General features: G+C 39.4%; 1 protein-coding gene across 5 annotated transcripts in view; it reads right to left on the reverse strand.

Moving 5' to 3' along the window:
• Window positions 1-8492: 8492 nt before the first annotated feature.
• The window catches only part of SLMAP (sarcolemma associated protein), a 148200-nt gene continuing 140795 nt past the window's right edge, over window positions 8493-15897 (reverse strand). For 3 of the 5 annotated variants that reach the window (XM_063426872.1, XM_063426874.1, XM_063426875.1), the window contains 4 exons: window positions 14754-14871; window positions 14392-14563; window positions 13887-14021; window positions 8493-8785 (listed from right to left, as the gene is read on the reverse strand). In XM_063426872.1, coding sequence (XP_063282942.1) covers window positions 8696-8785; window positions 13887-14021; window positions 14392-14563; window positions 14754-14871 — 515 coding nt within the window. In that variant the 3' untranslated portion in view covers window positions 8493-8695. Of the gene's footprint in view, window positions 8786-10627; window positions 10718-13886; window positions 14022-14391; window positions 14564-14753; window positions 14872-15897 lie in introns of all 5 variants that reach the window. The other 2 variants (XM_063426873.1, XM_063426876.1) reach the window with 1 other exon arrangement.

Here is a 15897-nt window from a genome sequence, read left to right on the forward strand (position 1 = left end):
GGGGAGAAATAAATGGACAGGGAGGGGGGAGAAATAAATGGACAGGGAGGGGGGAGAAATAAATGGACAGGGAGGGGGGGGATAAATGGACAGGGAGGGGGGGAAATAAATGGACAGGGAGGGGGGGAAATAAATGGACAGGGAGGGGGGGAGGACAGGGAGGGGGGAATAAATGGACAGGCAGGGTGGGGGGAATAAATGGACAGACAGGGAGGGGGGAATAAATGGACAGACAGGGAAGGGGGAATAAATGGACAGGGGGGGGAAATAAATGGACAGACAGGGAAGGGGGAATAAATGGACAGGGAGGGGGGGAATAAATGGACAGGGAGGGGGTAAATAAATGGACAGGGAGGGGGAGGGAATAAATGGACAAGAGGGGGAGGGAATAAATGGACAGGAGGGGGAGGGAATAAATGGACAGGAGGGGGAGGGATAAATGGACGGGGGGGATAAATGGACAGGGAGGGGGGAAATGGACAGGCAGGGTGGGGGAATAAATGGACAGGCAGGGTGGGGGGAATAAATTGAAAGGGGGGGGGATAAATTGACAGGGAGGGGAACTGACGGGATTAGGAGGGGGAATGAGAGTGGGGAGGGGAGAAGAGAGTGACAACGGGGGAGACGAGAGTGACAAGGGAGGGGGAGAAGAGAGGGACACGCAGGGGAGAAGAGTTACAAGGGAGGAGGGGGGAGAAGAGAGGGACAAGAGGGGGGAGAAGAGAGGGACATGGGGGGAGAAGAGAGGGACAAGGAGGGTTGAGAAGAGAGTGACGAGGGAGGGAGAGGGGGAGAAGAGAGTGACAAGGGAGGGGGAGAGATTGACATCCATCACACACACACAATGCACCCCTTGCACACAGAAAAACACACAATGCATTACACACAGACACACACACACAAGCAATTCAACCCTTACACACAATGCATCCCTTACACACACAGAAACACACAATGCATTCCTTACACACACTCAATGCACCCCTTACAGACGCACACACTGCATCCCGTACATACACAGAAACACTCATTGCAGCCCTTACACATACAAACACAGATTCACACAATGCATTCCTTACACACATCAGGACATCCCCTACTCCTGTGAACAAACTAATTGGTGGAACATGAAGGTGGACCCTGGGGCCCAGACCTTGAGCTGTGCAAAGGGCCTTAAAAAAAATGGAGCCTTCTTCCTGTTCTCCCAGAACACAAACAGCCTCCAGAGAGCCTGTTCTACATCAGACCAGTGGAGCCAGACTGTAGGTAGAGCCCATCACCATCCTCATCTGATTGTAAGTAGGCAATCTAGTATATTATTCGTGGCACTAAGCTCTAATTTACCTCACATTAAAGGGACACTTTAGTCCCCAGAACCACTGCAGCTTAATGTAGTGGTTCTGGTGTCTATAGCCTGTCCCTGCAGGCCTTTTAATGTAAACACGGTGGCACTGCAGCACTTGCGTTAGTTAACATGGGGCATTGTGATGTCATATCGGGGAGGGGATGGGGGGCGGCAAACTTTACTTTTGCCTAGGGCGGCAAAAATCCTTGCACCGGCCCTGGACCCACTCGGAAAGCTCAGCGATCCTAACCTGGAGAGCAAGCTTCGAGGCCAGATTCAACATGGTGTGTCAAGCCTTTTGGGAACGCATAGGAAAACATACTCCTGACACCGCCCTGCCTGCAGATCCAGGGATCCACGCTCCTGCCCTGGAGGGCAGACACCACTCTGGGTCAGGTACCCGCAAGAAGGGGAAGCCCACCACTCGCCTACGCAGCCTAAAGCACCCCTACAACCTGAAGCTACCTCGGGCGGGCAGCCCAGAGATCAGGAGCAGGTGGCTCCCTACACAAGCAGCGACAGCCCTTCCTGGACAGAAACCGAAGAGAGCCAAGTTTCGATGCTGCGGGCCGTACCCAGCCACCAAACCGCAATATGATTCCGGGCCCCACCAAGAAACCCCCGTCAGCACCCTGAACTGCCTCCTGCAACACACTAATGGCATCGGTTGAAGTCGGGAAGACAGGCCTCCAAGAAGTTGCTGCCAATGCCAGTACGGGACTTTGTACACATGCCTACTCTCTAATCGTGACAACCCTGTTTCAGCTGTTGCTATGTATAACCAGCTTATCATAATGCCTCATAAATCTATTCCCAGTGGCTAATAATCCTGTTAATCTTTCTGATAATTTTTCTTTTATTCCCCAGAGAGTAACCTTTACAATTACTATAAATTTACTGCCCAGCTATTCTATCCTAGTGTAAGGTCTACCTGGTATCTAGTCACGCTGGCCCGGCCTGCATATGCCCTCAGTTAAGTAACGTTGTCTTTAGTTAAAGTACTCTCTGAGCATGTTACATTAATAATATCCCCCACCATGACCAGCTTGTATGAAGCAATCTACCAACCTTTACTATATCTAAATCTTTAAAAAATATGCCACATACGTGAAAGCCTGTGATAATATTGTGACTATGTATGCTGTTGTGGCATCGTATTCGGTCTTATATATCTGTGCACAACAAAAAAAATAAACGCAAGGGAAAGGGTAAGATTTTGTAATTTATATTTTTTACAGGGAGAAGCAGAATCCCTGCAGCACACGTGCTCGCTCTGACAGCGCGATCGGGAGCTCCCGGTCTGCCTTTAATAACAAGGCAGATTTAACTTTAGTAAATGACGGAAATTTTCGTCAATAGTCGGAAAGGAGGTACACTACTGCAATCCAGTGGCAACAGCACATATAAATACACCCCTACATACTCCATACAATAACATACATTAAAATGCACAACCACTGCTCATACCATTGTGGAAGTTGTATGACAGATGGGAATCTTTTTTCAGGGCACACTTGCGCTGGGGGACGGTGGTATTTCTTGCACCTTACTACATTAGTCCCGCCACTGATGTGCACTATAAAGGATTTCTAGCTAACTTGCATATCATTTGAGCACAATGGACATACAGCCTGATTCCCTGAACAATTATGTATATGGAATTAATCATGAGAGTAATGGCAAGTTCACTGTCAGTGTCCTCTATTCCTTTGTAGATTCGCCAATTGTACAGTGCTGCAGAATATGTTGAAGCTAAATAAACTCTAAACATGTGCAAAAATTCATTTTGGATGGTTCATCCAAATCAAATGCCTTTTAATTCAGTCTCTCAAGTGTCTGGGACCAGTTCACAAATGCCTTACTGTGCTTATTTTGTAGCAGCAGGTGAGAGAAACCAAACACTGAAGCTTGCTCTCCCTGATTACACTGATCATACTCCATAATTTCTCTCAGTCAGGATCTTGCAAATTAAAGAGATCTTCAGACTTCACATGTGTAATTCGGAAAGGCCTGCCCAATGCACCTTTCCAGCATTCCTAGGGATAGGACACTGATTGATTGATAAGAATACACTGGTAAATCCCATATTATTGATTTGTCTGGGTGTGGATTATAAGACATTTGAATTGTACAAATCGTCAGAAACCAACACACACACCTTTCCTAATCAGTGATTATCTGAAAGTGCTACTTGTAAAGCAGCTGCAAAACGGCCACTTCAACTCTGACAGATGCCAATACCAAAACAATATTATTGCTACATTAACTACAGCTTGGTGTTTATTTTAGTGATAAAGCAAAACACATCCCACCTTTGTCAAGCACACAGTCTCTAGAGACCACTTAAAAAGATTCCCATTTGGAAAGCGGTTTTCCCTCCGGTTAGGCACCTTCCGATTATAACTTCTCAACGTTTATTACAGATTTGTGTTTGCTGGTAGGAAGGGTTTATCTTTACATTAATAACTGCATTTTATTTACCAATCTATAACCTGCACTATTTCACACACAATGTATTTACACATACATTTCCATATAAACAAGACAAACATTTTGAAATATAACCAGTTCCTCCACAATGATCTGTCCGCCCATGATAAAAATCAATTTGGGAAATAAGCATCAGTTCAGGAAATGTACAAGTTGTCACTCCTACTGCCCAATAACAATTAATGATGTGCGCACACTAGGTGGATAAAAATAAGGTGTGTGGAACCAATTCACACCAGCAGAGGCAGAAATCAGCAACAGGTCCTTTACTTTGTTAATTGTGGATTTTTTTTTTTGTCAAAAAAACATTTCACCTCTTGGAAGCAGAATAATCCCTATCTACCCATTTTCACCTCCTTTCTCCATTGATTGAATGTCATGATGGCCTGCTCCGCACAAAGGCACAAGTTGTATTTTCCAACCGGCTGGTCTTCGCTCCAAAGGATTGTTTTTCCCTATTAATCTTGTCACTTTTTGAAGATTTTTTTGTTTTTTAAATCATTACATCATTCTATAACATGTTGTCTACTCAATAAAAGTCTTAAACAAACCACCAGAGTAAAGTTATTTATTAAATCATGCACATCACATTTGTTAGTGCAAATAAGTTTAATCTGTGCTCCAGAAATTCTATGGAACATTTATATCTTTACAAAATAGATTTAAAACAATTATTTATTTAAAAAAATGTAATTCTGAACTTTTAGAATCTCAGAACAATATTTGCAATAACCTATATACAAGAGGTACTGCGTACCACTGGCATAGGGGGTGCTGTGGAGATGGATACAACAGATGGCAAGTGGATGAGAAGGCAAGTCACAAGAGCTACTTGGGGGCTTGATATATTCAGAACATTAAATATAATCCATCACTTTGCCCCCCTCATAAAAAAAAAAAAAACCCTAATAAAGAGAAATCCCCAAGAATGTCTCTGAATAAAGACAGCCTTCTATCTAGAAAAGCAAGTGTTCCAATACATTCCAACAATTAATTTAGCAACATTCCAAAGATCGTTATTTTGGCTGCATTGTATCATCAAAAATGCTATTACAAAAGGCGTGTGTGTGTGTGTATACATATACATATATATATATATACACACACACACCCCTTTATGATACGCACACACAGATATATAAGATACCCCCACTCCACGAGTGCCTGCAATTAGTACTTTGAGGAAAAACATGGAACTGGCTCTGTGAATGCGCAGCCACAAATGATTGTATGACCACTGTTTAAATACAGTTCATAATAGCATGACACTATAAATTAGCATGGAGATTTTCAACTTCTGACAAGTTAATGGGTTGTTTACAGTAATATATATTCATCATAGCTAGAGAGCTTAAAATGTGGCTTAGGATTACATCTGAACTCTTGCAGATCATCATTTTCCAAATACATGTTGACTGATTTGTTATGACACAATTATATAAACGTTTATAAGCTCAAAATCCTCATTTGATCCAATTCTAACCCCTAGTTTTATTTATTATTTTATCAGATATAAAAAAGGGGGGGGGGGGGACGGGGGGGAAATGGAAGGACAACTTTTCGTTCTGTAATCATCAAGTTGATAAAACTTGACCAAGTGGCGGAGCTCCAGTCAAGCTCTGAGATATGCAAGAATTTGGGTGCAATGTGCAGGTGAACTGTAATCCTCCCTGTTGGGCAGATGAAACAGTGCAGCACACGTCATCACAGAAGTAATGACTAGCAATGGCGCTGACTGCAAAGGAGATCAGTTGTGCTGCAACAGAACAGTAATAGAAAAGGTAATAAAACCAACCAGAAGGCAAGACAAATACACTTTACATTAAACAGCTGCACCGTGTAAAAGTAATCTAGGAGGAGTATAGATTTGGGCAGATGTGCATGGGGGAGAGCCTAATTTTAAGTGTCCTGGAATAAATGAGTAACTAATTCTTTGCTGACAAAGTACAAGAGATTTTAGAGGCTAACAAATATTGCAGGGATATTTTGAACCTTGCAATAAATAGTGGACTTTTAAGCCTTTAAGACATGTGACGTTCCAATAGTACAGATTACAGAACACAGCCAATGTGAAGCCAAGCATATATCGCGGGAAGCTGACTGACGTCTGGCACAATGCACGGTTTGAAGAGAAAAAATGTACCTAGCTCACGTGACCATATATTAGCAACATGTGTAGTTTATGTTTCCGTTTAGAGTGAGATCAATCAAGGTGTTTTTTTTTCTTTTTAGCTTTTCTCGTCTGATAATGACAAAGAAAAACAATCTATACAACAAAGCTTTTGCTCAAGGGCGTTCTTAAACAGGCAAAAATACAATACCTGACAGAAAATGGCAGACAAGGTGGGCAATAGGTAGGGCATACGCTGTGTGTACAGTGATCACTACGGATTAGGAAAAAGGTTGAGGGTGTGACAATGTTTATTGAAGAAAAGCCACATATAACCAATGATATGAGACTACCTGATGATTTATGCTTATTGATATGGAAAATATTTTGCGATGCAAATACAGACAAAAAAAAAAATAAGTTTTAAATTACAATCCAGTAATTTCGTAACAAAAGTACCTTTAAAACATAGCCATATCAATTAGTGTATTGTAATCTCATGTTGGTGCCTGTATGCTCAAAATTCTTAGCTTTTTCTTTTTACTCCCCACAGTATTAGAATTCAATGCCGGCTGATGCATATCTTCATTGCAGTCACCCCCAAGCCTTCCTATAGTAGTTTTGCTGTGAGTGATAAAATATAATTGAGAACAAATCTCTTGACAAATATTTCCTAAAATATGGAACTTTATGTCAAATGATGTTTAGCTAGTTTGGCATTCCATGTTTGAAGGACTGTGTGGTTTTAATAAGGACGGGGTATGTGTGCAACATCCATGATATAGATATATACATATACCCCACATATATCCACAAACAAAGGCTGCAGGCCAGTAAAACCTTTCAAAAGCATTGGACTGGCATATTATTAGGACACCGCTATAGTTTACTAAACAGTTCACACATGAATTTATTGATACATTTTCTTTCTATCACCTTGGGCCAACAATTACATTTTTATGATTGCTTCTCAAACAAATCAAGAGAAATGATATTCCTCGCGAATAAGGTCACTTCTGAGTAAATCTACACATCCGATATCAGTTACCACAGCATGAATCGCTTTCAGATTTACATTCTGAGTAGTGGTATTCGACAGACATCTTTATTCCGATTCGCTTTCAGCAGGATGCCTTGCTGCATGCACATATATTATAGAATAATTAGAGAAACCATGGCTGCTAAAACTTATGGCTGACTCTTAAAATGAAGCAGTAACCTAAACTTCAGGACTTCAAGTCAATGCATGGATCAAGAAGAATCTCCATTTCATAGCTTCATCCTGTTTGTGATATCACAATGTGGAAATAAACTCAAATGAACAATGGGGACTCGTTTGTATAGGGAATAGAAGTGTGTTTGAAATTTCTAATGATCCATAATAGCTAACTTTATGGCCCTCTAGCTGTCCTACGATTGCAGTATAACAAAGCTCGCGCCAGCGTATGGACATGTGCTATCCTGAATTCTATCTGGCTTTCTTTTGCCCGGTTTCAAATGGTAGCAAAGGCCAAACATGCTTTTAAGGCAGTGTAAATGATGTATGTGTAAACTGTGTGTGTAAGGCTAAAAAATATGCATCCATACTCTCCTTGCACATGCCTGCATTAACTGGGTACTGTGCTTGCACAATAACAGCAGCAGTTTAATGAACATTTGAGAGCTCACCCAAGTCGTTTTAAGACAGTGGAGCTTTTGACCACAGTTTTCCATTAGACTATCATTTTCTTTAAATAAATAGAATATATGTATATAAAGTGATTTTCTCTGGAGTAACCTAGCACTTCCCTAAATCCCAATTTTTATTTTTGTTTCAATCAAAGCTTACATAAAGAGACATTAAGTTCTTTCTCCTCTGACATTTTAATATACAGTGTCCATTAACATTAGGAGCAATAAATGAGAACTTTTGCCTGAATCTTTCACCTCCAACCAAAAAGGAAAAATAAAAATAAAAAAATCACTTTATAAATGCAATACAATATATTACATTGAAACTGAAAGAATAAAAGTACTGTTTGTCATTAGGGTTGACAGGATTCCATGGATACGAAGAGGATAGCAATACAATATAGTACAAATACACACAAGATTATCGGTGCTGCTGTAAGTACTTTGGATATATGAGGTGGTAAAAGACTGAACAGAACTGGACTTAAAACCCATAAACTGTGGACAATAAAATGATATGTGCTGGGAATGGAAAGAGGTTTCCATTATAAAAATGAGCTTGTGCCAGACAGCTCTGTGATAAACTCAAGCGTTAGGCATGAATCATTACCAGAAATTTATGAGGAGCATAGAAACCTCTGACCAAGCGCATGGGGATAGTTCCCCTCTCTTTTTGGCAAATATATCCAAATTTGTTGTGATGGGTTCTCCTTATGGATGTGTTACAATGGGATTCAAGCGTAAAAACAGCCAAAAACTCAAACATCATAAATTATTTGGTACCGACGGACCCCTCAGAGGCCACCAAAACACTATTCCCAATCCCACCAAAACCAGATTTAAAATGGACATGAAAAATTGCAAGCAAGGTGCTGCTTTACAGTTGAATAATGTCATCGGTTTATTCCCCTGCTGTACACATACATATATTACAGTTTAAAGCAATGGCCGCCTGCTTTTTCAGAGCCTTGGGTTCTGAAGAGGTAAAAAGGAAGATTAGGATCTGTTTTTGTGTGTGTGTGTTTGTGATTTCCAAAATGTGAGCAACGCCAGCTTCAGTGGAGGACGGAACATGGCTTTCACGGCGCTCCCCTGGTAAAGCCGGGATAGAGCATTACTGCGGTCACAGCAACCAATGCGGCCACCACAGACATCCAAGGCCACGAGCTCTGTAGGGAGACAGTAAAGAAATGAATGTTCACAGAATTGCAGCCTATCCCCCACCATCAAGACTCCTAAGGAGCAACTTCACACCAGGTCCATAGATCTTGAGTTCAAATTACCAAAGCAAAGAAAGAATGACTAGAAAACCTTGACTGCACGGTAAAATATGGTTATACCACAAGCTGTAGAATGGATCCCTCACTCGCACCCATAAGCCATATTTACAGTGAAAAGAGATTTTTTTTTTTTTTACAAAATAAAAAAATGCTTACCTTAGCTTCATTAGTAATACTTAATACTTTTGTTTACCACTAGGCATATATTTCAAAATTTCACGATATTACCTCTCAGAAGCTAAATAATGTCAATATATATGCATCTGTCATATGTATGTACATCTCCCAACAGTGCAATAGCTATTGAGCCTAGTGTGCATTCATGCCAGGCTGACCTACCTTTCTGTCGACTCCCCCTTTTCAAAATAATTTAAAGCATGTAATAAACAATATATTTCAATAAGCCTCAAGATACACAATTCCCAGACATTTATCAAAAACAGCATAGATGTAGCATGACAAACTACCAGAAAGTCTACATACAAGAGTAAAGAAAAACAAACCATTGATTTAGTGTAGAATATATCTAAACAATTTGGTTTTCCCCATTCAGGAACACAAAGACACCCATGCACAAATAAACACAATATGTGTAATCTGATCTAAACATTATGTTTCTTGTATAAGAAAGTTTTTAATAAAAAACAAACAAAAAACACAAAGCTTTGAGAAACTGGGCAGGCCTTCTACAGAATAGGAAAAGCATTCTGAAACAGATCTAAATATATGAAAATATTCTACTGGTTAAAAAAATGTGATATTTATTCCTTCATTTAAAATAATGCAAGGATAAACATACTTGCATGAAGTTTACTTCCAATACAGGTTGTGGAGTTATGTGGCATTTAAAAAGTCCAACAAATCTTGGAGAGCTGCAAGTTGTCTATATGTAAATTGCAAAGTGGTATAAACTCTAATGTAAAATGTGATTGAAGGTTCACTTTTGGTAGCTACGGGATTGCACAATCAATAAATCCTAGTCCATTCCATTGGTTAAATTTTTTCAGCTGTGACTGACCTAAGTTTATGGTTTGCATGGTCAATGATTGAACAGAACACAACCAAGTTTATTTCCCTCTGGTATTTACAAATTGGTTTGGTTTTAGCACAGTCATTCTAAAGGATACTTGTATCCATCTAAAACAGCCTTAACCTTATAAATAATTTCTTTAATTATTAGTACAATGCAAAGAGACTGGCCCCTTTTCTTGGACAGGCAGACTGTACTTCAGATGCAAAGATGAGATCTTACTAGTGGAAGATGTCAAAACGTCTTGCATTCTTTATACAAATGAAAGGTTCAAAAGTTCCTAGAAAAAATTGTGACGCCATGTCCTGAATGTGGAGCAATCACCACAAAATCTAGTAGATTGTACCTGGTGAATATTTCAATTTTAGAACTGTGACATGGAATTGTTGCTACTGAACAAGAAATTAAAAAGTTACAACAGGTCTGCGGTATTTCTCAAAGCTTCTCTTTTAAACGTGCCAGGCACCAATGAGACATTCAGAGACAATGAAGCACAGTTATCTAGAGACAAGCCACATTGGGCACAAAGAAGAAGGGACGAACAAATGTCAGATGGTTAGTAACTGGTCTGGCACTGTTACAGGTGGAATTGTGTGTGAGGAACTGGTGCCCTGTTTTGTTGCCTGATCATGCACTGTGTTATATGGATGGGACATGTAAGTGAAGAGAGGACAGACAGTATTTATTGTGAATGCTAGTACCTTTCTCTACCACAATTGGCCGTAACACCAATACAGGAAAGCCACGACTACGCCGAAGAATACGGCTGGGACGGGTAGTAATACGGAAGGCTAAAGAAGGGAAGGGATATTAGAAATCATTTATGTGCTTTAAAAAAAAAAAAAAAAAATCGTAAATAAATAAAAACAAAGAAAGTGATTTAATGGGAGTCAATCAAGGATTAAGTTTCTTTGAATCAACGTGGAGCACTAGAGATAATGATTTAATGCAAAAACAGTGCAAAGAAATTAACATCCAACACAGTATGTGCACTAAGCACATTTAGAGGTTCTCATATCTGAATTACAAACCCTTTTGTAGCCAGAGCAGTGAGTTTACAATGTGAGATCTTGTGTGTTCATGTTCCTTGTTACTCGTATACTAAATTCAAAATGTGTTTATGCGCCAGAGTGAGATATTATGTGGGGTAGAACAATTATGTAAGAAAATAAGGTGTGGTTTTTAGACTGTCTGGGAGAAAATTAAGCTGTAATAGTGTTTAAGTCCCACTAGATGGCGGTATTCATTATATTACTGGCTTTCATGAAAAATGGAAAGTGGAAATAAGTACTTTTTTTATTGCAAAGCATGCTCTTAATTTGAATACTATATCTCTACTAGCAGTTACTAGCACAATATTGTTTATATGAATCTTGTATGCTTGTTATATGTTTAAATTAACACACTGTTTTTTTTTTATATAAATACTTATTTTAAGAATTGTAGAGGTGGTGCAACCTAAAAGTTTCATATAGATTCCAGCAGCATAAAAAAAATTACAGGTTCCCAATGAGTGCATTAATGGTTCTGACTTTAATGGGACACTATTTTTCTTTACATTACATTTTCTTAAAAACATAACCGTATGTTTAATAATGAATAGAATGTGGAAAAGTGGGACTAAATAGAATTCTTGGCCCAAGAAAGACTACACTCTGACCTAAATGATTGGATTAGGCCAAAGACAAAGCAGGGGTTGAATTAGAAAGCTGAATTTGTAAAGTAAGTTGACAAAATGGCTGTGCCATTGATAATTTCAGATCTAGTCATCCATTTATATGATCATAAAATGTACAGGTTAAATTTAATTCTAACCAGAAAAGTTTACCTCTAGACCAGGGATAGGCAACCTTCGGCTCTCCAGGTGTTGTGGACTACATCCCCCATAATGCTCTTACACACATAATGCTGGCAAAGCAACATGGGAGGTGTAGTCCAAAACATCTGCAGAGCCGAAGGTTGCCAATCCCTGCTCTAGACCAATGATATAAAAGGTATGTGCTAAAAAAAACACATCTGATTTATAAAAAAAATTTTATATAAATTTATTAACGATTTGCCTTGCAAAACATTAAGATTATCTACAAATGGCCACTGTATCTTATTCATCTGAGAATAAAACAAAAATAAAAATATCAGACTTAAGTGCCATTTACACAAGCACCTTAAACTAGAAATACAGATCGATATAATAGATTGGTGAGGATTGACAACATGGTATGTCAGACTGTGTTAGATGTTCATTTCAATTTAAATTTGAGATCGATCAGCATAAGCACCCACAGATGAGAAAATCCATTAGACCTAATCTAAAGTGTTAAAAATGCTGGAACTTGAAACCATTTGCAGGAATTAAGAACAATTACAATTTTCTATTAAATATCTATTCTGAGACAACTCGCAAATGCAAAAAACTATGGGTATTACACTAGTCTTCAATCCACATACTATCTAGTGATACACTGTTTAGACCAAGCATCAGACCATTATTCTCCCTTCTTCTTTAGAAATACTTTAGGCCAGCAATGTTAATCCTTCGTGCACTACCGCTTCCATGGCTCATTTCTATGAATGGGATCACAGGAAAAGCAGTCCGCAAAACCAAAAGGTGAGGCATCGGCGACATACATAATTAAGTCTATACCTATACTTTTTTTTTTAGCCAAAAAGAGAATGCTTGAAATGGGATGGAGAGGTAGTCTGTGTACAGATTTGTTGGTGTTGAAGAAAGACAAAACACCTTTTGTGTTTATGTTAACGTGAACATTTTTGTGCACTTTTTGGAACAGTAATTTCCCAGACTACAAAAGCAGTGTTTGCACATGCATTTAACACTATAACAAGTGCACTTTACATTTAAAACACAAAAAAACCCAAACAAATATAGTACAACTCCGATCACAGCAACCAAGCACATCAGTGAACTAACATAAAAAAAACTTTATGAATCACATTTTCTCAATGCACATTGAAGTGGTCTGGGTCTTGTAAAACATTGCAGCACTAAGTCTGCCTCCAGTGGCTGTCTACTCAAGGGTTTCTTGGATCCTAAGAGACTATTAGTCCAGTAACGGACGCTGGACCTAACACTCTGCATGAGGACATCCAGCGTCATCTATTTCCCTATAGGAAAGCATTGATTCAATAATTTTCTATGGGGAGGGCTAAAGCGAATACAGGCCGCGTGAACTATAGTGCCAGGAATACAGTAATTCTTGGCACTAAGTATCCCTTTAATGATTGCCAGCCATTATTTCCTGTTTTTAGGTGAGGTGTAGCATCAGCAATTCTAAACCATAGAATTGGAACAACAAGGAGTTTGTGGGGACACAATTACTTTCTACATATTTCCTTGGATTGGAAAATCAAAAAGAGAGCATGATTAGCCTATAGAGATAGAATGGCTAACAGGTCACTATGACAGCAATTATCACTGAAGTAGGCAATACGGCAGTTCTGGCTTATCACTTTAACATGATCCAAGCCAGGAAAAGGGAAGTTAATAACTGCAGTAGCACAGGGAAATTATACGAACTGTGAGCAACAATACTTAATTGCTAAATGTAAAACTGTGCAAATATCCGACCTCATATAAAAATGTCTACCAACAAGTAAACAAGATGGTGGATTAAGGATATAACTAAATATCCATTTGCAAAGAGAATCAATAACGGGAGGTGCTTATCAAAATGTCATGATCTGAAAAATGGTACAAAGTACTACAACTGGGCCAATCAGCATGGAAGCCAGTAGACACATTCTCTATTGGTGACACTTTTGCATCTTTGCACCACTTTTCAGAACACAACAAACTTTGTGGTGACAAGAATTCTACACAAGACTAAGGCATGATGGCAGAGGCTGTCATAGAAGAATATGTCTTGCAGACTAGTTTCCCCGAGACCAGGGACAAGCAAGGCCTGGGACAGTCTATCCTCCAACTACAAATGGAGCACTTACAGTCTTTCCTTTCTCCTGCAGCAGCTTTAGGTTATCTTTACATTGCTTCAGTTCATCTATGATAGTCTGCTTTTCTTGTTCAGTCTTTTCAAACGTCACCTTGAGCTCAGACAATTTAGCTTGTGTGTCTTCAAACTAAAAAAGCAAAAAAGGGAATACAAGCTGTAAACGGATACTGCCTTAATGTCACTGGATACAAGCGAATTTGGAGAGGTGCACCTTTAGTCATAATCAAGGGTAGGCCCAAAAGTAGTTCAACAGCTCGATGTGGCCTTCCTTTTGGCCATTCCAGTTCTAAATATGATGCCACCTAACCCATGACTGATTATGTCACCCTACCAAATCAAATCCAAATTACTAAAACTTTAAAGTATTTTCTGGGGAAAATTATAATTATTTTTTTGTTCATCATATATCCTTTTTAATGCAAGTCACATGGAGTAATGTAAGAACTGTACCTTGTACATCCTTGTACCTAGTAAATCCCCTGGGGATTTAAACTTACCTCTTGTCGCACATTGTGGACTCGCTTCTCTGCCTCTTTAAGTTGAGACTTCAAGTGTGATGCCTCCCGCTGGTTCTGGTCTTTTAATGAGCCCATTTCATTTTCAAGCTGTTCCCGGGTACTTTGCAGAATGGTGAGGTCACTGGTGAGGTCAACAGATTGTTTCTGTGAGCTGGAATGCACAACAAAAAACAAAATCAAACAACATGAGAACAATGCTCTTTAACAAGCTACTGGAGAACATAGAATGGTTGTCCGGTCTATAATGAGTCAGCGTGGAGGGCAGGGAAATCAGAACATTTAACATAAAATACAAGGTAGCAAGTAGGCAGCCATGCTACTGATATGCTGATTACACTCACCTGTGAAGCTCTTGTTCTATCCTACGGCACTTTTCGATAAGTATGGAGTTGTCTTTTTGTAAAGACTGGCATTCATCTTCCAGGGAACGGACAGTCTGTCTGAGATCCTCCAGTTCACCTGACAAAACCAAGCTTTTTGTTAGCTTTCCGTCCATGGTCGACATTAATCACAGTTGCATACAAGCCTACTAAAACGGACAAACATTTAACTTTGCGATATATAATCAGATGTTTACTGTGATAATCTTTCACTTGCTGTTTATAACACTGGACCATTAGCTAGTCCTCGGCCTCCTCAGATGGGTATTTAAAAATAAGAAAGGTCATACAGTTTGTGATTTACTAATCTTGCAGGTGTCAATCAGTTTTAGAGCTACAGACACAGGGCCGCTTTATAAAGCACCTTAGATTACAATGTACCCAGGACTCAGAGGGTTCGAAGATGTTGCATTGTATTGTTTTAGCGATACAGCTCAGTTTCTACCATCAGACCATCAAGTTGTGCAAGTGAAGGTAGATGTTAGGAGGGTAAATACGGTTATGATTTGGTAAACACATTATTTCTATACATCCTAACGTTTACCCTCTGTCACTGTTGGTGCATATGCTTCTTGCTTCACTTGGTGACATGCAGGGATTATTCACAAAACTGCAAATTCAGTGTCAGTGAATTTCAAATTTCAGGCCAAAATGAATACATAGATGAGAAGGTTACCAATTTGGCTATTTTGACCTAAAATTTGAAATCAGACAAATCTCAGTTTAGTGAATAAACAGGATGGAGCTCCTGTAGCCTACAAACAGGATCACTGGCTACAGCCAGGATGCAGCCTTTTAATTATTAAACAAGTTAGAATAAGATTTATAAAGGGAATCGGTTCTGCTGTCGGAGTTTAGATTCCAATTTTCAGGACCTAATAAATCACTCTGCAATCTGCAACCTTTCCCTTTACATCTATTTTGTTCATGAGATGCTTCTCACAAAAAGTACCCTCCAGGATTTGCTTCATCTAAATCTCACAGGCCAATAGTCACCGCTCTGCTCTAGCATGGCAATAAAGGATTTGTTCTCCGAGCCACCACACATTATTTTAGCGAAATAGGTCTGCACTGATCTTTTCAATTTACAGCTTATCATTACTAT

Source organism: Pelobates fuscus, chromosome 7 (assembly GCF_036172605.1).
Source record: "Pelobates fuscus isolate aPelFus1 chromosome 7, aPelFus1.pri, whole genome shotgun sequence".
Lineage (NCBI taxonomy): Eukaryota > Metazoa > Chordata > Amphibia > Anura > Pelobatidae > Pelobates > Pelobates fuscus.